At 44.1% G+C, this 27,506-nt stretch overlaps 7 protein-coding genes across 7 annotated transcripts; 1 reads left to right on the top strand and 6 right to left on the bottom strand.

The window, feature by feature from the left end:
- Positions 1–165: 165 nt before the first annotated feature.
- BCIN_15g03660 (hypothetical protein) lies at positions 166–2,950 on the bottom strand. Its single transcript, XM_024697568.1, has 5 exons — positions 2,547–2,950; positions 1,946–2,486; positions 1,657–1,882; positions 1,474–1,607; positions 166–1,422 (listed from the first exon to the last, which is right to left on the bottom strand). The coding sequence occupies exons 1-5, from the start codon at positions 2,697–2,699 to the stop codon at positions 932–934; spliced, it is 1,545 nt and encodes a 514-aa protein (XP_024553384.1). The 5' UTR covers positions 2,700–2,950; the 3' UTR covers positions 166–931.
- A 112-nt stretch (positions 2,951–3,062) lies between these two features.
- Positions 3,063–4,999, top strand: Bctms1. The gene is made up of 3 exons (XM_024697567.1): positions 3,063–3,268; positions 3,320–3,399; positions 3,457–4,999. Exons 1-3 carry the CDS (start codon positions 3,218–3,220, stop codon positions 4,757–4,759), a joined length of 1,434 nt encoding a protein of 477 aa, XP_024553383.1. The 5' UTR covers positions 3,063–3,217; the 3' UTR covers positions 4,760–4,999.
- Positions 5,000–5,047: 48 nt separating this feature from the next.
- BCIN_15g03640 (hypothetical protein) lies at positions 5,048–7,406 on the bottom strand. Its single transcript, XM_001558295.2, has 4 exons — positions 6,941–7,406; positions 6,595–6,676; positions 5,434–6,522; positions 5,048–5,260 (listed from the first exon to the last, which is right to left on the bottom strand). The coding sequence occupies exons 1-4, from the start codon at positions 7,070–7,072 to the stop codon at positions 5,145–5,147; spliced, it is 1,419 nt and encodes a 472-aa protein (XP_001558345.1). The 5' UTR covers positions 7,073–7,406; the 3' UTR covers positions 5,048–5,144.
- Positions 7,407–7,947: 541 nt separating this feature from the next.
- Positions 7,948–9,773, bottom strand: BCIN_15g03630 (hypothetical protein). The gene is made up of 4 exons (XM_024697566.1): positions 9,173–9,773; positions 8,844–9,047; positions 8,701–8,783; positions 7,948–8,624 (listed from the first exon to the last, which is right to left on the bottom strand). Exons 1-4 carry the CDS (start codon positions 9,476–9,478, stop codon positions 8,438–8,440), a joined length of 780 nt encoding a protein of 259 aa, XP_024553382.1. The 5' UTR covers positions 9,479–9,773; the 3' UTR covers positions 7,948–8,437.
- A 132-nt stretch (positions 9,774–9,905) lies between these two features.
- Positions 9,906–14,097, bottom strand: Bcgph1. The gene is made up of 5 exons (XM_024697565.1): positions 13,113–14,097; positions 12,692–13,012; positions 12,366–12,631; positions 10,814–12,313; positions 9,906–10,761 (listed from the first exon to the last, which is right to left on the bottom strand). The coding sequence occupies exons 1-5, from the start codon at positions 13,258–13,260 to the stop codon at positions 10,342–10,344; spliced, it is 2,655 nt and encodes an 884-aa protein (XP_024553381.1). The 5' UTR covers positions 13,261–14,097; the 3' UTR covers positions 9,906–10,341.
- An 823-nt stretch (positions 14,098–14,920) lies between these two features.
- Positions 14,921–18,276, bottom strand: Bcg3. Its single transcript, XM_024697564.1, has 6 exons — positions 16,697–18,276; positions 16,275–16,620; positions 16,095–16,223; positions 15,916–16,045; positions 15,629–15,867; positions 14,921–15,578 (listed from the first exon to the last, which is right to left on the bottom strand). Exons 1-6 carry the CDS (start codon positions 16,818–16,820, stop codon positions 15,479–15,481), a joined length of 1,068 nt encoding a protein of 355 aa, XP_024553380.1. The 5' UTR covers positions 16,821–18,276; the 3' UTR covers positions 14,921–15,478.
- Positions 18,277–22,788: 4,512 nt separating this feature from the next.
- On the bottom strand, positions 22,789–26,826 carry Bccdc53. The gene is made up of 6 exons (XM_024697563.1): positions 26,240–26,826; positions 26,085–26,154; positions 26,001–26,017; positions 25,872–25,951; positions 23,916–25,810; positions 22,789–23,860 (listed from the first exon to the last, which is right to left on the bottom strand). Exons 1-6 carry the CDS (start codon positions 26,305–26,307, stop codon positions 23,672–23,674), a joined length of 2,319 nt encoding a protein of 772 aa, XP_024553379.1. The 5' UTR covers positions 26,308–26,826; the 3' UTR covers positions 22,789–23,671.
- Between the last annotated feature and the right edge of the window lie 680 nt (positions 26,827–27,506).

Raw genomic sequence — 27,506 nt, 5'->3', positions numbered from 1 at the left:
CCTGAAATCGGCAGGCAGGTAGGTATACGTTGTAAGTTCAGAGGGCGGGAGAAGAAATAGTACAGACTTTATACTCGTCTAAAACATGTAGCAAATATGTGTAGATAGAGAGATGGGAATTGGTACATTGTACTACTTTCACTTGATATGACTTGAAAATGTAGTTGCAGAAAAGAGTTGATTTGAACTAATGAAAATACATGATGACGGTATTCTATTACATATAATTTAAATCATTCAATTACTGTTAACAGTGAAAGCAAAACGAGTATACCTAGCTACTCATCCTTGATCGCCCTACCACAGTAAGGTTTACATAGAGCCTCATTATATTCTACTTAAAACTAGGTATTCACAGGCTTCTGCACACATTACCTGCAAGATTAATACTTATTCAAATAGGAACAACTCGGAGACAAAGTGGACGTCGAGAGTCCGCATTCTAGTGAACGGTCCAGGCCTCACAAAGTCCATCACGTCTTAATTTCGTCTCGGAGTTTTTTGTGTGATATTTGAAGAAAATTTGATTGTTCAATGACTGAGATGTTGAGTACCCCTTGATTCCAATTTCGTGGATGGAAAGTGTGATGTGTGGGCTTGGAGTTGCACCCGTGCATTAAACCCCCTCTCTTCGTTCCATCTTCGCACTAATCACAATCTTTGATGCCGCCAGAACGAAGAGATTTGAAAGAAAGGAAAATACCCCTCGTCCTTCCAGCTCTAACCCCTTCTATAATAGCCGCCGGCCCACCGTCTATTTGTCCCATTCCTCCCAAGACCATTCTATCCAAGAATACCCTTTCATAACTCGACCAGTACCTCCATTGTAGCTACCAGACAAGGTAATAAACCTTGCCTATCATTGAATCTCCTGTTATCCTATCATTTTCAGATTGATGGTTAAAATTGCAGAATACACAACCATGCATCTTTACTCCACTCTCTCATCTGCTTCAATTTTTCTCGCTTCCTCCAGTCTCTCCAAATGTGTATACCTTATACACCACAAACTAACCAACAAACCCAGCACCGACGCCGCCACTGTAACCAAATATGCGCTGCGATAACATTGTAAACCCTCGGTACATTCCCTCACACCTCCATCTTTCACAATACTATGCTGATCATAAACGACGCCATAGAAAAGATTAAAGATGTATCCCGAGAGAACTGGGGAGAGGGTCATGAAACCCCAGTTTGTGGAGAGGCCATGAACACCAAAAGCCTCGGCTACGAGAGACGGGAAACAACCAAAGAGAAAACCGTAACCAAGACCAGTGAATGAGGAAACAAGGAAGAGGAGGTGTGGGTTTTCGGTATTAAGAGCGGCAATTTGAGCGACGAAGAAGATTAGAGAGGCGAGAGTTAAACACCACAAACCACTACAGCGTAGGACTTTGACGAGGAAGTCTGAACCAACTCCTACTGAAGCGTTACTAAAAGAGAATTTGTGAAATAGAGGGGGCTGCGTACCTGAAAGGAGACGTCCAGTGAATGAACAAACAGAAAGGATGGATACATGCATTGCTTGGCGATGCATGATGAACTCTTCTGGGATTGAATCATCCCAATGACGCCAAAGCGCTTGTGCATCGTTTCCGATATTACTAAGATAAATTAGTTGAGGCTCGAGTTCGAGTAAAATGAGAAACTTACTTGATAGTCATCAATCCAATGCCTGTGAGTATCCCCATCAAAGCAAACAATTGCCAAAATTCGACCGTTTTGAATAGTTGAAGCCCTCGAATATCTACACGATGCGCGTGATCCTTCTTGTCAGTTTCGTCTACATTTTTTCGAGATTCTTCATCGGTGGATTTGGACATCAAGGAGGAGGTTTCGTCGGTATCGGACGTGACGCCGTTCTCGGGTACCTCTGCCTCTATCACATGATGGTTTAGGATATGATGTTTGCCCGAAGACGCAACAGATGGAGATAACATACCAGGTTCACCCTCTACGACATCTCTCTCTGCTCGCCTGCTGTCCTCTGATTTTGTACGATGTAGTCGATTTGAATCGGATCGATTATGGCCGGGAAGAGCCGAGTAATGGGTATGCGGTATCACTCGTAGGAAAAAGAATCCTAAGAATACTGTTCCACTGGTTCCACAAGCCAGAACTAGTAGGAAATGTCCCGCATCCCCTGGAAATGTAAATGCAGTAAATGCAGAAAAGAAAAATGCACTGAGTCCGAAAGTGGCCAGTGGGAAAGCTGTCGCTGTACCTCTGTTGTGTGGCCAGTTAAGAGCTGAAGTCTTGATGGCAGCTGCATTGGCAGCACACCCTCCAAGCCCGGTAAAGAATGAATATAAACAAAGTAATGGTAACCATCCAGACCCTCTATCATATGCTTGATATAGTGGGAAATATCCCGCGGCAAGTAGAATTGTTCCCAATAGAACGGCAGGTCGAGGCCCCTTTCCATCTACCAATAACCCAATAGGTATACCACATGCATACATTCCCAGATTCCCAAATAGACCCTGTTCAGAAGTAATTAGCATGATATCAAGAGCAGGCAATTTAGCGCAAAGTGATCTTACTATCAAGTTAATCTGTGTTGATGATAACTTCAATCTATCAGCGAACTGCGGTCCCCAATTGGAGAAAGCATAGTTCGTACCACATGCCAATGCAATACAGGTTGCCGCAACACTCGACACTATCCTCGCTGCTTGTAATGGCTTTTCCGACATATTCGATGGCCGTGTCGTTATCGTTAGTACTCAAAGGGGGTCTGTATAGTTTCACGTCTTAACCATTGCAAAATTCAAGGCAAAAAGAAGGGGGTTTCGCTGGCGGAAAATGGGAAATGATATGTTTTGTAATGAGAGACAAAAGCGTTCTCCCAAGTGTTTCTGGGCAAAATACGAGTGATTGTCTGAAAGAAATTAACGTATCCTCTTGCTGTCGTCTGCACACACGTAAGTCCGTTATCAGATAACTCAACTCCGCTGATGTCTCCTTATCAGCTCGATTTACGGTGGATCTTACAAACCATCACCGCACTAATGCAGGTCAGTCGCCTAGACTGTTTTCATCAGCCGCATAGATCATAAGGAGCCATCTCCAAACAACTTCCAACGTTATCCTTCAACTTTTACGCTCAACTATTAACGATACAGATCTTTTCATGAATCACATTCCATAGAGTCTCGGATTATTTTATTGCCAAGCTTAATACTGCGACATCACATCAGAGCAGAGCGCAAGTATGGGCGCTTTACTTTCAATTCCTTTGTTGGCTGTGCCAAGCATGGGCACTGTGAGTTCTACTTATTGGCCTTTGATGTGAAGAGATTACTTATATTCTTAGGTGATGGGTTTTGCTGCAAGTTGCTGTGGAGCGGCAACATGCTCTGCTGTATGCAGCGCCTGTGGTAAATGCGGTAACAGGTATATCTTCAGACTCGAGGCGTTTGTTTGTTAAACATAGACTGACTGATAAAAAAGTGTTGCCACTCGTATCGCATACGCCCTTATCCTCTTAATTAATTCAATATTATCATGGATAATGCTAACACCATGGGCGATCAACAAACTACAAGGCTTGACTTTGGATTATATGAAGATCAGTTGTCCAGAAGGAGAATGTTATGGTTGGGTTGCGGTTCATCGGATCAATTTCGCGTTGGGAATCTTCCATCTTATCATGGCATCGATGCTATTAGGCGTCAACTCTTCGAAGAACCCACGTGCAGCAATACAAAATGGATTTTGGGGTCCTAAAATCATCGCCTGGTTGGGCTTGATCGTACTTTCGTTCTTGATACCAGATGGGTTCTTCTTGGTATGGGGAAATTACATTGCATTCACCGGATCGACACTATTCCTTCTTCTCGGACTTATTCTACTGGTTGATCTTGCACATACCTGGGCGGAATATTGTCTTGAACAGATCGAAGCATATGATTCTCGAGCTTGGAGAGGAATTCTGATCGGATCAACATTGGGCATGTATGCATGTTCTTTGGCAATGACCATCGTGCAATACATTTTCTTCGCTGGTGCTGGATGTTCAATGAACCAGACCGCTATCACTCTCAACTTAATCTTCCTAATTGTCGTCTCTGTTGTCTCTGTTCACCCTATGGTCCAAGAATTCAATCCCAGAGCAGGTTTGGCGCAATCAGCTATGGTTGCTATCTACTGTACATACCTCACCATGTCTGCAGTTTCTATGGAGCCTGATACGAAGCATTGCAACCCTCTTATTAGAGCTCAAGGAACACGAACAACCTCTATCATTATTGGTGCGATCGTTACCATGCTCACAGTTGCATATACAACAACCAGAGCTGCAACACAAGGAGTAGCTTTAGGAGGAAAGGGAAAGAGAATTGCATTGCCCGAAGATGATGAACATGATTTAGTCACACAACAACCAGATAGTCGCCGTGAAATGCGTGCAGCGGCTCTTCGACAGGCCGTAGAAGAAGGAAGTCTTCCTGCAGACGCTCTTCTAGACGACGATGATGAAAGCGACAGTGGAAACACCGCCAAAGATGATGAGAGAACCTCGACACAATACAGTTATGCATTATTCCACGTAATTTTCTTCTTAGCGACTACTTGGGTAGCTACACTTCTTACCATGAACATGGATGAGTACACAGATGGAAATACAAGCTTTGCACCCGTGGGAAGAACATACTGGGCATCATGGGTCAAAATCATCAGTTCGTGGGTATGCTATGGTATTTATACATGGACATTGGTTGCCCCTGTAGTGCTACCAGATCGATTCGATTTTTAGGTACGAATAGTTCACTTTTGGTTTTTATTGGGAGGGGAGGGTTTTATTAATAAGCATTGTATTGTATTCATATTGCATCTGTTTTTTGTTCTTTTTTGCAAGCGGGAAACATCAGAAAAATGATTCGGTTCTGAGATTTTATGGGGATTGGCGCGGGTTATTATGTTCTAGCATTACCTACCTACCTACCTACCTACCTACCTTTGCACAGGACGGAATTTGATATAGTAAAAATTTTCATCATCACGCGTACCTTTCCTTTCTTGTATGATCTCTTGTGTGATCTGTTGTAAAGCATTTGGTATAAAAAATTCTTGGATTTCATTCTGGAGGACAATAATTAATCGAATCATTGACACCATTGCTCATATTATAATCCAGTGATTCAGGAAACAAGATTTGGACCCTTGGAAAATAGATTCTCGGGGTCGTACTTTTTCTTCAACTCAGCAAGACGAGGATAATTGACGCCATAAACCAATTTGCCTGCTTCATGATTTGCTATCGAATTGATTAGCCAATGACGTCGCTTTTTTTCTGCGACGAAGATGCAAGGGGGGCTATTGCTAAGTCGATGTCGAAAAATGAGAGTAAGGTTCGCGCAGAACCCACAAGTGACGTTTAGGGGAGAACCAAAGGCACAAAGGCACAAAAGCAAAAGAGATCAAACTTACCACCATCATAATTTGCATAAGCACCCACTCCATCCTTGGTAATCTCATCCGTGCCCTCCTTGAGCCTGCTCTCCAACTCGGCCTTCGTTTTTTGAGCCATCATCCTACACCAGTCTCTGCACTTCGTATCTGTCTCGGGACTTTCCCAGCTCGCTCCAAATACTAGGTTTCCATACGCGCCTCTGTTCGCATACGCGGTATCTTGCTGTCCTACCTTTAATATCTTGCCGAAGGGAATGTATTCGAAAATCACCATGGTATGTTTCGCATCCGGGGTTTCGAGGAGGAATTTCTCCGTCTCGGTGTAGATTTCGGCGGCAAAGGAATAGGTTAACGGGAAAAGAACCGCGGCGCCTTTCAAGTTGCGACGTAATCCGTGAGCCATGGCTTCGTTGAGCATGCTGTTGATTTCAACGTAGTCCATTTCCTTGGTGGTGTTGGCGAGTGGCTCGAGATCGAGTAGCGGTTTGAAGTAGGTGCTGCCTTCGGCTTCTGTGCCGTTGTAGAAGACGGGGACGAGAACCGCGGGCTGGAAGGCTGGGGGAGGAGAGGCAAAAGCGAGGAGGAGGAGAGCATTTTCCTCGTCGAGTGTGACGATTGTGTTGGCGAATGAAACGATCGCTTCTAATTTCTCGCGGGGGAAAACGAGCATACCGCCCCAGACACGGTTGGGTTGCGGATGCAATTGGTAGGTAAAACTCGTCGTGACACCAAATCCAATACCGGCACCACGAATCGCCCAGAAAAGATCGGGTTCCTGATATGCAGAACACGTCACAATACGTCCATCGGCAAGAACCACCTCTGCTTCGAGGAGATTATCAATCACCAACCCGTGTTTAGGGGTGAGATGACCAAAGCCACCTCCGAGGGTGAGCCCGCCGATTCCAGTGTGATTTACGGTGCCGCCGACACCAGCGAGGCCGTGGGCGAAAGCCGCGGTGTCGACGTCGGACCAGAGGGCACCGCCTTGACAGATGGCTGTTTTGGTGACGGGGTCGACGGTTACGTTGCGCATCTTAGCAAGGTTAATAGAGAGACCATTTTGGGTTGATGAGGCGCCTGATGAGCCGTGTCCACCACCAGCGACTGTGATAGGGAGTCAGTGATAGGGGATCATGAAATGTGATTAAACAATGCATTGATTGTCAAAATACGAACCTGCGAAATCGAGCCTCTGTTCCTTGACAAAAAGAACGAGTTTGGAGACATCCTCAGCGGAGGTAGGGTAGACAATTAAGGCCTAGACAGAATATTAGCAAGTGAATTATAGCCAGTACTGAATGTTGACTGTGCAGATAGACAGATAGATATATGATAAATCTCAATCCTCCAATCCCCGAAGCTTCACACAAACTTCGCCCCTTCTACCCTACCCTCCCTCTGCCCCCTACTTGAGTGAAGCAACAACCATTCCCTCTCCCGTTCTCTCCCCTTTTCTCTCCGTTCATTCCAAAACCAGAAATTAGAAGAAAAAAAAGAAGAAAAAAAAAACATATAAACCCACCGCGTCCCTCTCCGCCGCCCTCGACCACCGACTAATCCCCTCCACATACCCCGCATCCCCCTTCATCAGAATCTGGGCATCGGGACTCAACTGGCCCTTCAAACTTTCCACCAGCGGCCCTAGTGATCTCATCTTGACTTTATTTCAAAGAAAAAAAATAAAAAAATAAAGAACAATCCCTCTTATGAACTCAAAAGTAAAATAATCCCCCAACGCTTCAAATACTGGTCTCCAGTATGATGTATGTTTCTCCTATGTTATGTTATCTTATCCTCTTCAACAAGCAAGTAGCAGTAGAAGTTGAAGTAGAACAGAGTCACACACGATACAAAAAAAATAGCAGATGATTGAGTACACGATTGTATTGTATTGTACGACTGTACAACCAGGGGAGGAAACACAAACACAAGAAGAGTAAGTAAGTACACATAAGCTTAAATAATAATATTAATAAAAATACCCACTCACACATGTCAATCACATCCCATCCCGTCCCGTCCCATCCCCTCTCTCAGCCCTTTCTAAAGAAATGCGGGGTCTATTCCCCCATCCGGTCGTTCTTTCGTTTGTTCATTCATTCACATTCAATCATTACATGCCCGCCCAAGCCACTCCACTCCACCCCCACCACACCACACCACACCACACCACACCCCTCCTCCTCGCTTATCTCCCGCCTCACCTCTTCCATCTTCTCTTCCACCATCCCTCATCCCTCATCCCTCATCCCTCGTCCCCCCATGCTCACTCTATCAGTATACTTCTTTATCAAACAGACAAACCGATATCATCACATACATCATTCATATCAGACCATCACACACACCATCCATACCAAACCCTCCACATCAAACCCTCCACATCATACCAACCCACCACCACCACCACCACCACCAGCTGAACCCCCAACCCAACCCAACACATGAACATCACCACCATACCACCATACCACCATACCACCTATCAAATCCGGAAATGATATGCGCTGCGGGCGTTTGTTGGCAGCGTGACACTTTCTTTACATACATGCATACGTACATTTTACATACATATTGCTCGCATACATTTACACATACATACATGCATACATACATACACATATACCCGGTACATAAATGAGGGGTTTAACAAGAACACTAGGTACTCACAGTATTTTCAGCTGAACAAAAGGGAAAAAAAAGAAAAAAGTGAAATATGATGAACAATCTGAGAGGACGTAGGTATTCAGATCTCGAAGTAGCAAGGTGATATTCTTGTGGTCATGGGAGATTGGCTAGGGGATTGATTATATGATATCCGAATCAGTTATGAGACATTGTAATGGTAGGACAGTTCTATAGAGAAGAATCTTGATATCTTCGCAGTTTTGTCGAAAGCATGGAACTAAATATCAATAATAGCAACAATATCTGATTCCATTCCCGATTCCATTATCCCACTCTCCCATCTCTAAAACACACCCTCTTTCTCCGTCCTACCTTCTCACCATCTTCCCCCTCAAGAAATGCCCCTCCCCCCATCAACCTCCAAACAAGTCCCCGTAATAAACTTCGCCTCATCACTCGCCAGGAACAAACAATAATTCGCCACATCCTCCGGCGTACACAGACGTCCCAAGGGCACATTGAAGAGAAACTTGTCGCGATTCTCGGCCGTATCCTCTAAACCCGTAAATGTCGAAAAGCTACTTCACATCAGTCTTCTCGCTCGCAAGTTCTAGGATCAAGTTGAGATTAGATGAGACAAGATGGGATACATACAGCCCTGTACCAGCAAGAAGAGGACAAATGGAATTGATCCGAATATTTTTGGATCCATATTCTGCCGCGAGTCCTTTCGTAGCCTATTTTCAAACCCCATATTAGCAGGAAGATATATGATTCTAGAATAAAGTAATACTCGCATTAACAACAGCACCTTTACTAGCATTATACCAAACGAGACCCGGACGAGGTCTGGTAGCCCCAATCGACGCGATATTAATCATCGATCCACCGTCCCCCTGACTAATAACACTGGGAATGAAATGTCTCGTCGCATAGAATATGGATTTGACATTCAAGTTAAAAACCTTATCGAATTCATCTTCGGCGACATCCAAAGTTGGCTAGATTTCCACAGAACAACGAGTCAGTTTCTGTATTTCCACATACTCATCCTTCCAGCCCTCCATTTCTCCCTTTGCCCCCTTCAACACAAACCCCTCGTCCCCCACTCACACATCATACATACCTTATTCCTATAACTCCCCCCCGCATTATTAACACAAACATCCACCCTCCCCCACCTCCCCACAACCTCTCTACACAAGCCCTCCCAATCCCCCTCTCTCGTAACATCCATCTTCACAAACACCATACTCTGCGGCCACGCACTCGCCACGCGTTCGCCGCCCACAGCATCGATATCCGCAACCGCCACTTTACAGCCTTCTTCCGCGAAGCGACGGGCGATGCCTGCACCGAATCCCGAGCCGCCGCCCGTGACGATCGCGACTTTATTTTGGAGGCGCGTGCCGAGGATCTGGGGTTCGGGCATTTTGTGGTTTTTGTGTTTGTTTTTTTTTTTTTTTTGGCCTTTCTTCTTCAGATGGGTATGGGGGGACAGAGACAGGATATAGGGGAATGAAAGAAAATATGAGTGATGAGTGATGAGTGATGAGTGATGAGGTTTACTTGCGTTGACAAACAAACAGACAGATAGACAACACGCTCTCAACCAAAGAAAAGAGTAAATAAAAGGTGTGTGCAAACAAAGGTAAATAGATAAACCTACATAAGTAAATAATCACTCATAACCTCAGCCGATCAACCGATCGACAACATTGTACACCTACCAACTACGTTGTCTTGCATATGACAGACGGGAAGGTGCGGGGGATAGGATTGAAATGAGGGGTAAGTGTCACGAGACTTCTCGATTGGTATTGCGTTGTAACCCCAATTAGATCTGATATAGCCATTTCTTATAAATTGTTGATTTAAATAGGATGACTTGGCTCCAGTAATAGGTTCTTCAAAAGAGACGCGTTTGGCATCTAGTGAGGTTCTTCTATACATCTAATCTTGCAGTGCTATCATTCCCGAAGTCATGAAGCTAGTTACTAGACACAGACAAGCCACAAGTCTACAATAATAACTCTAAACAGAATCACCACTACTATTATCAATCTATTCACTTAAGAAAAGTTAGACACAGTCTTTCAGTTGAACAGGAAAGAGGTGGTAGGTAGTTAGGAATGCCGTTCATCGATCTAAACTAGCCACGACTTAATGTATCGTATCGTAGCACATTAACGCGTATACTTATTTTTCTCCCCCGTCATCATTATCATCATCTTGTATCCTCCAAAGCATATCCTCAATCGTCCATCATCTTTAACGCCCTTGTATCATTTCCATTTATGACTCTTCCCCCTTTCCCGCAGCCAATGGTTCAATATTCCAAATCGTCTCCGCATACTCATTAATACATCTATCACTACTAAAGAAGCCCATTCTAGCAACACTAGTAATAGTCTTTGTAGTCCACTCATCTTGATTCTTATATGCTTCGTCCACCAAAGCTTGAGTTCGGTTATAGCTGTTGAAATCATCGGAAACGAGATAGTAATCACCATGATCTTTAATAGCACCAACGAGAGCACCGAATGCACTAGCATCCCCGAAAGTACCCTTTTGAATAGCCTCAAAGACTTTCTTAAGGTCAGGGTCAAGTTGAGTAGATCCGTAAGTATGAGCATGACGAAGGTCATCAACATCTTCAGCTAAGTTACCAAAAAGGAAAATGTTGTTCTCTCCAATCTCACGAGTAATTTCGATCTGAAGTTTGATTAGTGAGGTGTGCGATAAGTACAATAAGGGATAAACTTACATTAGCACCATCGCAGGTACCAATAATCAATCCACCGTTCAACACGAACTTCATGTTTGAGGTTCCACTGGCTTCTGTACCTGCTGTCGAGATGTGTTCACTGATATCACTTGCTGGACAAATCATCTCGGCCTTAGATACATTGTAATCTTCCAAGAAGATAACCTTCAGGAGATCTCCGACATCTTTGTCATTATTAACAACAGAACCAACGTTGTTGATAAGGTGAATGATAGTCTTTGCCATCCAATAACCTGGAGCAGCCTTTCCACCAAAGATCGAAACACGAGGTGCCAGCTTTTTGCGCTCTTCTGGACTCATGGCTTTGATAGTCAAGTATCTGTGAATGACACCGAAGATGTTCATCTGTTGACGCTTATACTCATGTATACGCTTGACTTGAATATCAAACAAGGCAGCTGGGTTGACGGTGACATCGGTAGTTGTCTTGATGTGTTTTGCTAAGCGAACTTTGTTCGCATACTTAATTTCCTGCCACTCTTTCTTGAATGCCTTATCATCGGCGAATGCTTCGAGCTTGCTCAGAAGAGTAAGATCCTTAAGGAATTCATAACCACCAAGCTTGCTGGCAATCAACTCAGACAATCTAGGGTTGGCTTGGTGAAGCCATCTTCTGGGTGTGATACCATTAGTGACATTAGTGAACTTGTCAGGGCCAAAGATCTTAACAAAATCCTTGAAAATGGTGGTCTTAATTAAATCAGAGTGAAGTTCAGCCACACCATTGACCTTGTGAGAGCCAACGATAGCCAAGAAAGCCATGCGCACCATCTTTGGTTGAGATTCTTCGATAATCGACACCCGGCCGAGGAGGTCTCTCTCACCAGGGAACTTACGTTCCACGGTTTGTAAGAAGAATAAGTTGATTTCGTAAATAATTTGAAGATGTCTGGGGAGTAAGTTCTGGAAAAGAGGAACAGACCACTTTTCGAGAGCTTCAGGAAGAACGGTGTGATTTGTGTAACCAAAAGTCTTGGTGACAATTCCCCATGCCTCGTCCCACTCAAGACCTTCAAGATCAACAAGAACACGTTGAAGTTCAACAACAGCAAGAGTCGGATGAGTGTCGTTCAACTGAATGGCAACTTGTTCCGGGAATTCCTTCCAAGCACGCTTAGACTTCTTGAATCGACGAACAATATCATATAATGACGCGGCCACCCAGAAGTACTGTTGCTTCAAACGAAGCTCCTTTCCGCGCTCGAGATTATCGTTAGGGTATAAAACAGCACTGATAGTCTCGGCCCGTTGTTGATCAGCAACTGAACTTTCATAGTCACCACTGTTGAACTTTTGAAAGTCGAATTCACCACTAGCAGCCTTGCTAGACCAAAGACGCAAATTGTTGGTAGCGGGAGTATCATAACCTGGGATTGGAACATCATAGGCTACGGCCTTGACGATCTCTCCACCCTCCCATACAGTCTTCGATACGCCCTGCTCGTCTTGATACTTTCTGACCTGGCCATAAAATTGGATCTGAAAATCATTAGCTCGACACGAAATGACTTCTGAGCAAAGGCAAACCTACATCAACAACAATATCATGTCTTGGAAACTCCCAAGGATTGAAGTCAAGCCAGTAATCTGGGACTTCGACTTGATATCCATCTACAATTTCTTGCTTGAAGATACCATATCTATATCTCAAACCATAACCCCATGCTGGATAGCTCAAGGAAGCAAGAGAATCCAGGAAGCAAGCTGCCAATCGACCAAGACCACCATTACCAAGGGCAGCATCATGCTCTTGGTTGATGATATCCTCAATTCTGAAACCAAGATCCGAAAGTCCCTCTGACAAAAAGAGGTCAGAAATTACACTTATTGAACATCGTCACGGGGAACCAAACATACCTTTAGCAACGTTCTTCAACCCAACATTCAACATAGCATTGTCGAGCGCTCTCCCCATCAAAAACTCCAAACTCAAGTAGTACACACGTTTGCCATCAGCAAAAGTTTGTCTTTGTTGAGTACGGTTCCACGCCGTAATCAATTTATCTCTGACGGCCAAACTGGCCGCAGCATATGCAGCAGTTTCATCGCAGTTGAACATACTACGAGCCAAAGTAGTTTCAACATGACGAACGACTTCCCTCTCAAAGTCCTCCTTGTTCGCAAACCCTTTGACAGTATATTTCTTCCATGCTTCTCGTTGAGGTTCAGGAATCGATGCTATACCGATACAGCAAATGATTAGCATGAATTTCCGTGAGGGGTCGAAATGAGAAAACGAGAAAGACGTCAGCAGCGGAATTGAAGAAACATATCATACCTTCTACACTTTTGATTTCCCCAGCACCAAACCCGGTAAAAGTACGCCTGTGCTTAGGTCTTGTAACGCCAGCAGGACCAACAGGACCTTGGAGCTCACTAATGGGAGCGCCAGTAGAGGGACGTCTTTCTCTAGTTGAAGTTGCCATCTTGAATCTCAACTTGTGCAGTCTTCTTGACTCTCTTCAATATGTAGATGTGCCGAGTTACTGAGAAGCAAGAGATGAGGAAGAAAAAGTTACAAGAACTTGGGGGAGAATTTGAGTAAAACTATCTGTTCAGGCGGTTGGGTATATGTATGTAAGTCTGTTAACGTATGTGGTGAATGCTCGTTCGCTGGTATTGATGCGGGGTTAACCACAGATCGGGTCCAGCTCAGGCAATTCTAATTGCGGGGGATGCGAGTGTGCTTGGAGTGACAGGTGATGCGTATTAATGTATGTATGTCGTATGTGTGTATGCAAGTAAAGTAAGAGATATTCCTCAACCAACCTTCTCGGATGAAATGGATAGAGAAGAATCGTGGGTGTGAGTTGTGTGAGTTGTATTGTATTATCACAAACACACAGACAACCACGCAAGCAGAAGAGAAGAGACAGATAAGTAGGGAGGTAGAGCTCGTATATTCGGAAAGAAGCTCATGATATAAATATCCCCATTTCACAAGTAGCTCCTTCCTGGAAATCCTCCCCACCATAGCCATAACTAGCTACAACCCATTCCCTCCCCCACCATAGCTTCTTCTGGAGACCTTCCCGGACATTTCCATCCCATCGAGAGCGAGCGAGCGAGAGAGAGAGAGAGAGAGAGAGAGAGAAAACATACGATCCCACCCAACCTCGAGCCTACCTACCACGAGCCTGAGTAACAACAAGGGCCTCTCGCTCCAAAGCTAGCCATCTCCACAAAAACCGTCTACACCAATGACACCAATGATAACGACCACAGGCCCCACTATTATGAGCTCTACACATGCAAAGCAAGCCCGATACTTTATACATCGTGCTAAACAAAAGTATGCATGTCCTCGAGTGTGTGCACAGGATGTATGGAGTGTGGGGTTCAGAGCATCAGCATTTCCCGGTTTTCTCTCAGAGCACAGCAGTTAATCGTACGTAGATGAAAATGGCATGTTTATGACGATATCCCAACTGTTGCTGCCCATCTGCACACTATGCAATCCATATCAGGCAGTACACAGGCAGACGTTGTGTATCCATCTATCAATCCATCTATTTATCTGTCCATCTGTCCATCCGTCCATCTAGCTACACGTCCATCCAGCCATCCTCCAGCCATCCTCCGTCCATCCTTTCCCAAGAAATGTCCATCTGTAGCTACCAGGTACTCGAGGTAGGTTGTGCTCAAGCCATGCTCAAGCCATGCTCAAGCTATAATAAACATCTCTACATAGCGGGGTATTCACAAACGCCATAAACTCTATTTCCTTTCCCATGATAGGTTACATAGCTACTACCATACACATCCTCCGAATCTCGGATCCCCAAGTCTCAAGCCCGTACCTCCATCCCAACAATTTCAAAGTTCTCCATCCCCAGCCTCAAGCCCAATCCCCAATCCCCAATCCCCAAGTCCTGCGGACCCCGTGTACAGTGACATGAATATCAGTTGAGCAAGAAGTAAACTGCCGGTAAAGCCTATATTAACATGAATAAGAGCGACCTAGTCGAATACACATCACAAATATGTCGTGATATTGTAAGAATACTTCGTGTTCCACGTATACGTTATGCTTAATCATCACGCACGTAAATTCTCCCATCAACACCTCATCACATTGTATTGTAATGAATAAATATCATAAAATCTTTTCAATAATTATTTGTTCATCCATGTGCCAGAATAATCGACACTGAACTAATATGATCGTTGGCTATCAACCTTCTACACTGTCATTGTAATATCAAATCCATCTTTCACCCCCTTCCCCTCCCCCCCAATATGACAGTATCCTTATTGTAAACCTGCAAATGCTAATACGCTGAACCCAGACCACCTACCCATTTCGTCCAGGCTTTTCCCTAATTCCAATCAATCGATTTCCCATAGACCATTTGGCCTTTAAACTCCTCACAATTGCAATATGTAATCCCGCACATATGTAAAAGTCATGGATGCCGGCAGTACCCTCACCCCGCCAACCTAATTCAAGCGACATAGAAGTCATTGTTCGTGCAATGCCACCCCCTTTCCAGTCATCCAAACCCAGATCATGCAGCATACACCTTGTAATCTTTATCACACATCCTTCCCTAAAACTCCTAAACCAAACGCCAGTTTCCAGTCACTATGAAATGGATTATATAAATTAAGACATTATTCATCATGAGCTATACTCCCATCTGATTAGAGTATGCCCGAGTCTTTGAGAGCATTTTGTAATATGGTCTCTTTAACGGCAGCGAATACTAGTCGAATATTCGATGTATCAGTAGCTTGCGTGAGACTATTAATGTTAGAGGTGTAATCTTGGAAGGTCATTTGAAAAAGACTTACTGTGGATATAGATTCAGATGAGCCCTATTAACCTGATTGAATCTCCAAAGCAGATACTTTGCTGCTCTATTCAAGTCGTTTCCACCAGAATAATCTGGGAAGTAGGTTTCGAGAGGTGATCGACCGAGCTTTTGTTTAAACAAATCAACCTTGTTGAGAAAGAGAATGATACTGGTACGCATGAACCATCTTGAGTTGACAACCGAGTCGAACAAGACGAGACTCTCCATCATACGATTCTGGTGTGATGTTAGGATTGCTATCAGACAATAGAGGGGAATTCTTACCTGATTACTCTCCTCCAAAAGAACCTGATCGTATTCACTTAACGCAACGCAAAAAATGATTGACGTTACATTCTCGAAACAATGAATCCACTTCTTTCTCTCACTTCTCTGGCCACCAACATCAAACATACTATCACAAAGTCAGTACTGAGTGTTTAAAGCAGGCATACTATACTGACTGAATACTCAAAGAGCCCATGGTGAATCTTGTCTCGTAGATACCGGTTGTTTTTGTTCTAGCCCTCAAAACATCGGCCTCGGTAGGAATATAATTGTGTGCTGCAATCCTTCCGGCTTCTTCGAAGAAACTGTAATAGGTTAGCATCATGATCGATGCATGGGGAATATGTGGTACGCACTAAGGTGCCGAATCCATCAAATAGAATTCACTCTGTCTAGCCAATAAAAGATCTATGTGCCCATCCTTCCAGAACGATGCCACAGCCGTGCCAACTCTGGGATTAAGTGGTGTATGAGGATCAGGGTCGACAATATACTCCAACAAAAATGAGCCGTATTCCTTGTTCGCTGGATTCTCTGGCTCGATCTCCATCTGTCGCATTGCACCAACCAATGCCTTTGCACAATCAATCAAATTTTTGTAGATCGTTAACCGGTACAAAGCCAACTCATCAATGGTGTAGCCATTCTGGTGTATGATTTTCATCTGCTTGACTATGGTTGATTTACCACTCTCGCCCGAACCTGTTGCGATGAATGTTAGCAATGAACAAGTTTTGCCTTTGTCCCCGAGATCTCGAAATGAATTTCAAATATTCACCTAGTAGAAGGATTTTGCATTCTCTTCGAAGTCTCTTCGAGTCCTCCTCGAGTTTCTTATCAATCATTTGACTCCTCTTCCTCTGTTCCGTGTCCTCCACATTCGAGCTCATGCAAGCACCCATCCTGCTTCTCCTGGCTGGCTGCTTCAGCAGCCCCCGCCTTTCCTTTGAGATGTTTCGATGAATAGACTTGCGACGATGGTTGATCTTGTGATTTATATATTCTTCGCCGGTTGTTTTCAAGAGTTGTGTCGTCACTTATTAATTGAGGTGTGACGTTATGCGTAGTCTCCGTCTCCGTCCTAGTCCCAGTCCAACTTCGATATCCAACACGATTTCACGAGGCTGTCCAATCCAATGCGTACAATTGTATTGTGGAAAATGGGAATGTTCGGGCCGGGATTATTCGACTCGGGGTTATCGTAAGTATAAGTCGTAAGGAAGCGCTAGGCAATGCGAATAAGATTGATCGAGGATAGTTGAGGTCGTGACGAAAATGGACGTGAAGAGGATATATTATCGAAATGCCGTCAAGAACAGTACCGAGTCTCCACAGCCCACTCAGAAAAGCGGATGGTTGAAGTTGTTAGTGAGACAGAAATCACCCGAGGCAAGCTCAATAATGCTTTTTTTCTTCTTCCTCGTTTTTTCTTGGAGGCCGGGTCTTTGATGGCGAACAAAGCTTATTGTTTTGAAGAATTTTTGTTTGTTTCGTGTGATCTAATATAAATCGCTGAGCGGCTTGCCAATTGGGGCTTGAAGATATACTGGGTACGGTATGGAGTCTTTTCTCGGTGAGTGTTTGTAGATAAAGAGAAGGGCGAATTATATAAAAAGACGACCAGGGGGCGAGGGAGGAGAGAGGAGAGAGGTTGGTTTGGTTTAATTTATTTGTCTGACGATGGGGTGGGTGTGGACTCGAAACTCGAATCAATGTGATAGTTTAGAGTTGACGGATGGATGAGTGATGGTCTTAGCTCAACGAACGACGAATGAGTGAGAACCTTACCTGCGCTCTTTGTGCTGCGGGCCAGACAAGAACGGTACAGGGACCGATTGCAATGTAGGATCTATGGCATGAAAGGGCAGATGGCATTCATGCCTTCCCCGTATGCTATCGTAGACGATGGGACGATGGGACGATGGAACGAATGGATGAACCTGAGCATACCATTCGCAATGTGAGGGTGCGCTTGATACCCACGACAGGAAAGTAAAGTAACGCAACCTTATGTAAATCGAGTGCTAGGTCATCGAATGTGAGCTAGACAGGCAGGGTTCTCAGGTACTCATTACGAGTTTAACAATACCGTCCCCAGCCAGCCGCCTGCCTTGTCAGTAGATCTGCAATTGTTCGGAAATTGTATCGACGTTTCGTTCGTGTGAGAGGAGGATGGTTGGATAGGTAGGCAGAGGGCAGAGGGCAGAGGGCAGAGGGCAGGGTAGGTGGATAGATATAAGAGAGGTATGAGCAGGTGGATAGACAGACACAGGTGACGCATGAAGAGAATGGATTGATTGATTGATTGATTGATTGATGTCTATGCAAATAACCCTGGTGGCCGTGACCTCAACAATCGACGGGAAGGGGAAGGGGAAGGGGAACGGGAAGGAGAAGGACATCGTTAGGTTTTCAATAGTATATAGTTGTTGTCGACATTCGGGAGTCTGACCAACAGATATTTCTCGAGTGCCTGGTGAGGATCGATCACTCACTCCAATGCCACATTCCAAACATCAGCCCGAGAATAGCTGCATGCACATCGCAGAAGAGGTACTCGAGAAGTATCTGTAGATCCGACGAAAGATTCTCCGTTCACCAAGGCACAGTCATTCGGTCATTCAGTCATTCAGTCATTCAGTCATTCAGTCATTCATTCATTCATTCATTCACTCTTCATCTGTCCAACTATGCAAATTACCATCTCGCGATATTTGTTTCCCAGCTGCTAACTTTCGCTCGCTCTCACTCTCACTCTCACTCTCACTCTCACTCTTACTCTCATCACACAAAGTAAAATCTCACTCAACTCAAACAACGTCTGTGTACTGCCCAAGTGGCTATCCATATCATGCGGCACAAGCACAAGGTACGGACGGGTAGCATAGCATATATAGTATTTGCACGACTAGGGGCCATACCTCTTCCTAGGATGTCAGTCATCTGTGTATGTGTATGTCGATGTGTGTGTCTATGTGGTATATTTATATCTTCCACCTAGGCCATCTACAGTTACGTGAGCATGTATCCAATATTACTTCACAATATCCATATCCATTCGATACAAGCACAGGAGAGATGGGGAAAGATCAGTAGAGACCAGCCAATCCATCAATCCATCAAATCAATCAATCAGTCTAAATCAGCATTCCAAAACCTCAACCAAAACATATCGTCCCAATGGAGGTAGCCATCTAGCGTCTAGATGCCCATCTAGATCTCATCTCACTCACAACCATCCCTCCATCCAAATCCATCAATGTACCTACAACGTCAACCGAACAAATGCACAAGAAAGATGAATAAATTCTCCCTCTCCTTCTCCTTCTCCTTCTGCTTCTGCTTCTCCTTCTCCTTCTCCTCTCACAGCTTCGAACCCCCATCAACCTCGTGGCCGCAATACCTCAACACCCACCAACCGCCCCAAGCTCCCCAGTCGATCTTCCTCTCTTGCCAAATCGTGCCCCAATTTTCCTCGCTCTGCCCAAGGGATATCCACTTGGCGAGGATTTCCACTTTACTCGCAACCTAAAACTGTTCATCATCATTTATTCCTGACCTTGGGATGGTTTTAGGGAATTAGGGATCATGATTATGCATTTGGACTCGACTTCACACCATATTATATTATGCCATTCCATTTCAAACATGGAAATATGGGATGATGATGATAATCATAATCATCACCCTATTGAAAAGAGTCCCTCCTTCCCTCCCTCCCTCCCTCCCTGCCGCTAAACCCAAGGAGAGGGCATGCATGTAAAACTAAACGTCTGTCTCATGAAACTCGAGATTCACATTTCTTGTCCTGTCTTGTCTTGTCTTGTGTGGCCACCAGAACCCTTCAAGGAGATTCGAGTCCAGATCAGATCGGAGCAGATCATCCATTGCCATGTATCCACGTGTGAAGACCAGATCAAAAGACTGATTGCCGGCCCTGCCTAGTACAAACGACACTATCTGTATACATAGTTTAATAAGATCCTCGTAAGACAATCATTCGTCCATTCATACCTGTCTATCTCAATAGGGCGCACTACCTCCAAGGAATTCAATACTCATCTCAATCAAATACACTACCCAAAATCTATAATAATCACAATCACAATCACAATCAGGTCAAATCAAATCAAATCAAATCAAATCAAATCAAATCAAATCAAACTCACATCCATTCTCTCGGGAGTCGGGCCTCGCATTCGTTTTGTCTACCCACCTGAACACCCAAATATACTATCCACCTATATATCTGTCCGTCTGTCCGTCTATCCTATGATATAAATAAATTCAAAGAAACGGAAATAAAATACTATATATACACCTACCTACCTCCCTAGTATATACTGTACACTCAATTCTCGCCTCCCAAGCGCCTCTTCCGCCTCCACAACACGAATACAATACGACATGACACGGCGTTTACTCCTTCACATCCCAATTCAGCCTTTCCAAACAAAAGAAACAGCGCTTCCACAATATCATCTCGTCAGCATCAACAACAGCATCCAATCCACATGTCAATGCCAATGCCAATATGCATCCCCATCTCATCAAACCTCAAACCTCAAACCAAACCATACGATACCATACCATACCACCCCACTCCGCAACAACTCCACCACGCCTCACCTCACCACCCAAACCACCATCACAATCACAACACAATACCTACCTACAATCACAACACAATCACAATCACAACCCCCAAACCCCTCCCCATTCATTTCCTCGACTTATTTATAGCAACCAAACCTCCCACCCACCATTCCCATTCCACACCCCCTGTCCGCCCTAGCGCCACCACCCTTCCCCTCCTCTCCCACCCCATCCCAGTGCCACGCGAAACTCACCTCGCTTGTCGCATCCTGCCGTCTATAGTGCTCAGCATACCCTTACTCTTTCATCTCGGTACCGTGCTAAGGTTACGAACGCTTTGACGTCGACGCGGAACCTTTCTACGTAGTGTGGTCTGCGTAGATGCAAGGGATATGGTCTCGTAGGTATTGTGGAATGAATGTGTGATACCTATGTACTAGGTTCAGGTAGGAGGGTAGGTATTTGATTTCTTTGCGCGTGGGATTGTGAGGTGAGGCTGTTTGGGTAGGTAGGTAGGTAGGTAGGTAGAGAAGTAGGAGTAGAAATAGTAAATTCTTAATTCTTCATCGATTCAATCTATCTATACCAGGATAGCAGTAGAGATCTAATTAGATATGTATTATTGATGATTCTGAGAGTAACGTAATCTTACTACCTAGGTATGTATCTCTATATATATATATGTGTGCATATGCATATACATATACATACAGTCCTGGTACAAAAAAAAAAGAAATTCAAAAAAAAGAAAAGAAGAAAAATCTTATCGAAAATACCAAAGTATCATAAAGTTGGCAAAATAAGCAAAGTACATACATACATACCTATCTGTCTATCTATCTCTTTACCTACCTAGATACAATCATCATTGTTGTTGTTATACATTCAGTCCCACCCATCTCATCTCATCTCATAACCTCATTCGACCTCTCAACCATCATATTGAACCTTTATCAAAACATCACAGATGATATAACGACCTACTTGCCTATCGTAGACTCCTCTTCCTCTATCCCTCTTCCTCTATCCCTCTTCCTCTATCCCTCTTCCTCTATCCCTCTTCCTCTATCCTTCTCTTCTATCCCTCTTCCTCTATCCCTCTTCCTCTATCCTTCTCTTCTATCCCTCTTCCTCTATCCCTCTTCCTCTATCCCTCTTCCTCTATCCCTCTTCCTCTATCCTTCTCTTCTATCCTTCTCTTCTATCCTTCTCTTCTATCCTTCTCTTCTATCCTTCTCTTCTATCCTTCTCTTCTCCTTTCTTTCCCTTTCCTTTCCGTTCTATCTCTTCCTCAATCTGAAGAATATCCAAATCAATGTACATACATACATACATACATATATACATACAAAGAAAAGAAAAGAAAGAAAGAAAAAGCTTCCATATATTCCTAAATACCCAGATATTCATAAGCACCATATATTTCCCAAGATAAATGATGAATCCCTACCCATCCATCTATCCATTCAATATTCACATACAAATATTTACACATCCCATCCCATCCCATCCTCCTCCTTTTCTTCTATCTTCTATCCTCTATACCATCTCCCCCCCTCTTTTCATTTCATTTCGCCTCTTCTCCACCACCACCACCACCTCCTCCTCCTCCTCCTTCGCAACCCCACAAATCCACCTACCTATAGTTTCGAATTCGAATTCGAATTTAAATCCAAGTCCATTCCTTACCCATACCTACCAACTAAACCACACCTCCCCCCCTCCCACATCATCTACCCAAGACCCAGAGCCCAAACCCAAAACTCAAATTACACCACATATTACATATCACATCTCCCATCTCCCATCCCCCATCCCACCCCACAAAACTCCAACCTTCTCCCTTTCGACTCTCCTTCTCCCTCTCGCCTATCTTCTTTCCCCCTCCTACTCTCCCACCTTCCCAACCCAAACATCTACACATCTACACATCCAAAATCCCACTTTCTCAACTCCCTATCCTCACTCCCTCTCACTCCCTCCCCCAACTCACTCCCCAAAACCCCTCATACAGATCAGCCATCAGTGAGCACCCAACACCCAACACCCAACACCCAACACTCAACACCCAAAACTCAACACCCATTAACTACCAAGTATCAACCAATCATTAACCAGCCACCCCCCTATCTACATACCTTCCTCTCCCTCTCTCTCTACTTGTCTTCCCACCTACCCTTAAAAAACCCCCCCACTGAACACCCCTCAAAAGAACCTTCACATGGAAAATAAACACTAGAAAATATAATTTAGCCCATCCCCATCCCCTGCCCCTCTACCCTTTCACCTGCATTGCCATTTATCAATTCATTCATTCACTTCCACTCACAAACCTACCAGAATACCCAGGTAATATATGTAGATGGGTAACATTAACTGATTCTCGCTGTAACTTGCTGGCTTGAAGTTTTTCTTTACTTTGAACACCGTTATCATTCATTCATGCACACTTGTATTTCGCTCCAATTCTTCCCGTTTGTGCTCCCTTAATTGGCGCGCACTTAATTTTCCATCCCGATTATGATCAAGCTCACCCAATCACCATCGCATCACATCCAATCCTCAAGCCTTTCATTCATTTTAGTCATCAAATGCACCCAATGACCGATTGCGATATGTTACATTCTGCCCTTTATTTCCCCTTGACTTCTTTCCTATCCCCACTCCCCCCCCCCCCATGTCCCATCACCTGCTCATCCCGTATAAGTATCTCCTTCCCGTCTAGAGAACTAAATCTTCTTAAAGTGATGTGCGAAGTTATGAGTTAGGTATCCGCGGTATCAAAAAAAGAAAAGACAAAAAAAAAACCTTAATTGTAAAACACATAACTGTGTTTCAACGAAAAATAGCCAGTAGCTTTCTCGCAACTCCTCCATTCCTCCCAAATATGCCCCAGAAAATTGGTCAAGAGTGGCACCGATAACACAACGAATTAAAACGATAAAAAAATATGCATCAATACGCCTGATTATTGCCCCTTGATTCATTGACTATGATCAAAGGGTGGCCAGCAGGTAATTACTACCAGTTTCTCTCCCCAAATCTGAAGTGTGGGCTGGTAACTTTTATAATCAACTTCAATGAGCCGCCAATTCATAAAAGGTCATCCATCATGAATCTCTAATGCAAGAGATTCTGTTAAAGAAAAGTTCGTGGATCATGCAAGGTATCCGAGCTCATCATCGTCGAGTCGCTCTAGATATTCTTTCTCCAGTAAGATATCAATACACTTCTTGATATCTGGAACCTTGGGTGAAAATCGGGTGCGAATCTGACTGATAGTTTCGGCAACAAGGACGCTGTGCTTCATCTTCTTTCGTGCCTTCATGATACGAACAATAGCAGACTAAAACATGAGTTAGTAAGAGTTCAATTACACTACACAAGTGATTTCTACATACCTGCATGAGCAACTTTCTGTCTTCTTCAATAGTCTTGTGAGTCTCATCAACCTCTTGCTTTTGCTCCGATTTGATAGCGATATTCAAATTGACACGAATCTTCTTGCTCTTGAAATCATAGTTCAAATTGAAAGTTTTGCCAGGTCCTGGCTTGTCTTCTGGTGGAGTCATAGTGAGGACCTTGGATTTCAAGAAGATAGCGATGGTGGGATCAAGGATATCAGCCTGCAATTGAGTTGCCTTGGCAATATCTTCGTAGCTATTCTTATCACTCTCGTTAAACAGCAAAAGGATAGCCATCTGATAAGTCGAAACTTGGAAAGTATATGGAGTCTTCTGGTTTTTACAATAGTTGGCTTTGATCTCGCCCTTGCACAGTTGCCAAAGCCACGTGAGTTTTCTACCACTGTGCTTCTGGTTGTAGAAATTTTGGAAACGCTCATAGGCCTTGGAGATCTCCACTGGTGGGGTGAAATCTGTATTTGGTGGATTCAAAGGCCACATACCCGTACCCAAAATTGAGTAACTAGCATCGATTGGCTTTTCTTCTCCTCCAGTAAAGATTCCTCCTTCAAATTCCTTGAATCCACTATTCAAATCCTTTGAGATTTGAATGTCCTGGAACATACGTTGAAGCTTGTTGGTGTATTCGAATCCACATGCTTCCTTCAATTTGCTGATCATGCTTGTCTCAGCATCATCTGATGAAGAACTGGTGTGAACCAATCTACGAGCAAGCATACGCGAGTAGAACTTCTGGAACACATCCTTGTCCTCAATATACTTAAAGACTGTCATAATTTGAGTAAGAGAGTTCTCGATATCGCTCTCCTCAGCTCCGCTGGCACTCTTCTTCAACAAAGAGTCGGCATATTTGGCGAGCAATTCAGGGGATTTATTGGACCCAGATTTGCAGATTTTGTTGCGGTTCACAAACTCCTTGCACGCATTATCAAGAGACCTAGTAAACTCAGGCTCATCCTTGAATGCTTGTTTTACAAGACCTGAATATTGTGTGTGAATCTCGAGAAGAGCATCCACATAAACCTTGGGTTCGAGCTTATCACCCTCACTAGCGACCTTCGCTACAGATGCAAGACCAGCGTTACGAACGTGAGCCTCGAATCTGGTGCGGAGTGGTTCAAGACCATCTGGAATTCTTGCCAGCAAGTTGTACATGCGTGCCATATCGTCATATCGATCATTATCCAAAAGAACCTGGAACTCGTCTCGAAGAAGTGCGGAGTGGTCTGCAATGAGAGCAGTGTTGCAGGCTTTCTTCAATGGGATGATGATATCCTGGTGTAGGTACATTCTAACTCGCTCTTCCTCTTCTGCCAATCGAATTTCAGCCTTCTTCATGTATTCTACTATGCTATTTTCCGCGACAAATTCCTTCGATTCGGTTCTGTAGAATGCTTCGGTGGCTTCTAAGAATGGCTTCTCAAAGTGGAAACGGTAAACATCGAGGGTCGATTTAGTAGGGTCCGATTCGTCCAACCCAAGTGATACGAAAGAATCAACAATGGCCTTGATCTGGTTATGCTCGATAGTCTCGCCGTTTCTTTGCCTCTCCACCATTTTGAGAACAGCATCCATAACCTTTGAATGAACAGCTGTGAACAGAGTCTCTCTCCATTGAACAAGGTGTAGGGTATAAACATCATAAATGTTCTTTTTTCCCTCGTCCATTTCTCGCTTTACCCAATGACGGTTTAGATATCGGAACAAGTGGTTAACGTATTTTGCTGCTGTCGTGTATCGATCCCATTCCCGAATATAGAAACTGAGGAGAGCTTCATCGCTGTGTGTTTTAGAGGCGAGAACAAGTTCCTTGAGGTATTGTGTTAGGTATTTAATGAGGTTCTTGTATAGATCTTCACCGAGAAGGTGTGCTGCAAATAGAGTATCAGTATACATGTATAGATTCAAGTATGGATTGGTAAGATGTCCTACCTCCACGATGCGCGCCTCCGATTACTCCTGGACCATTGTTGGTGACTGCCTTTTGTGATGTACAGAAATTGTGCACAGCTCTATTTGAAATTAGATGATGCCCCCAGAGTGTGTGTCTGGAATACGTACGTGTATACACCCATATACTATAGATAGAAAGCAAGTCAGTAATTGCGCATAAGAGCTGAAGAGTGTTGGAGGAGTGGCACCTACAGTATTCATATCGACACCATCTGCCAATTGTAACATGACCTTTGATACTCCGGCCTCAAGGTATTTCCATCTAAGTCGCAGAGATTCACAGTTAGCATGCTGAGTCGAATAAGATCGAGGGGGGAGGTGGCAGAGAGAAAAGATCCAGTACGAACGTCGCATCTAAGTCCTCTCGATTTGGGACAGGAGGCATAACGACCACCGTCCTCGCAGCGACCGTCATCTTGAATGGATTTTAATAGAAGTAGTAAAGAGAAAAGATTGTAAGTTTTGAAATGGATTCAAACTGGTATAAGGAACTGATGGACTTAAGCCAGCAGCTTGAAGGAATGTAGGTTCGGGACTGCAAGTAAGATTACGAAAATGGAGATGGTCAAATGAGCACCTTTGTGATAAATCACAGAATACGATGCAAAAGGGTCTCCAAATCCTGGAGGGTTTCAAGGGGGATGCGAAGGTCGAGGTTGAGATTCTGGTTGTGGTGAGAGTGTTGTAAATCCCGAGTGCAGTGGTTGTGTTGGAAAGATGATGTAGAGGATATTTATTAAAGGGTATACAGCCCACAATGTGAACTAGAGGGAAAGAACACGCTAGAAAGTTGAACCTGTACAATAATACACGGCCAGGTCTCTTGAATCTCTCCAATAGAATATTCGAATAAGTGTCAAGAGGGTGAATTTGTATGCAAAATCCCCTTTTCCCTTTTTCCTTAAAGTCTTGAGTAAGAATGAATTCGTGATTCAGTTGTATGATGGTAGGCTGCCGTGCGCTTTCTACGAGGAGCATGCGCACATGCCTAAGGCTGCAGGTTTTTTTTACCGCCAAACACAGCGTTATGGAGTTACGGCAGGCGTCAAAAACAGCCAGGAGTATTGATAAAGCTCCCGAAGTCCGAATCCTCACAGGTCGTGATAGCCGATAAGGATGTTGACTAAGCAACCTGTCAATCGATAGCACGCAACTTCGTCAACATACTCGCAGCATTGGAAGACACGGGTGTTGATGTATATCATGCTATCCATAGGAACTTCAAAGCAAGCAGGTTCTCGACAGGCAATAGCAAGTATGTACAGCACGCAGTTTTACCAACATTCTGAAAATTCAAGCTTCTACTCGTAGCATGATAAGAGAGAGAGAGAGAGGTACCTATCAAAATTGGCAGACCCCTCCTTTTACCCCTCATTCCCCAGCCCACGCGAGCCCGAGTAGATATCCAGATGAAGAACTTCCTACCAGATAGATATTCACAACCAACGCCCATCAATCGACGATTTCTTCCACGGAACAGATATATTCCAACATCTCGATCCGACTCGCAGTTAACAGATTCTTCTATTCCAACACCCATAAACCATCCAAAGTATTACTCGTCTGTGATTTCCTCAGCACAAGTGACATCATTGCTACGACTAGTACCCAACC

The sequence above is a fragment of the Botrytis cinerea genome, chromosome 15 (assembly GCF_000143535.2).
Source record: "Botrytis cinerea B05.10 chromosome 15, complete sequence".
Taxonomy (NCBI): Eukaryota; Fungi; Ascomycota; class Leotiomycetes; order Helotiales; family Sclerotiniaceae; genus Botrytis; species Botrytis cinerea.
This window is presented reverse-complemented; position numbering and strand designations above follow the sequence as displayed.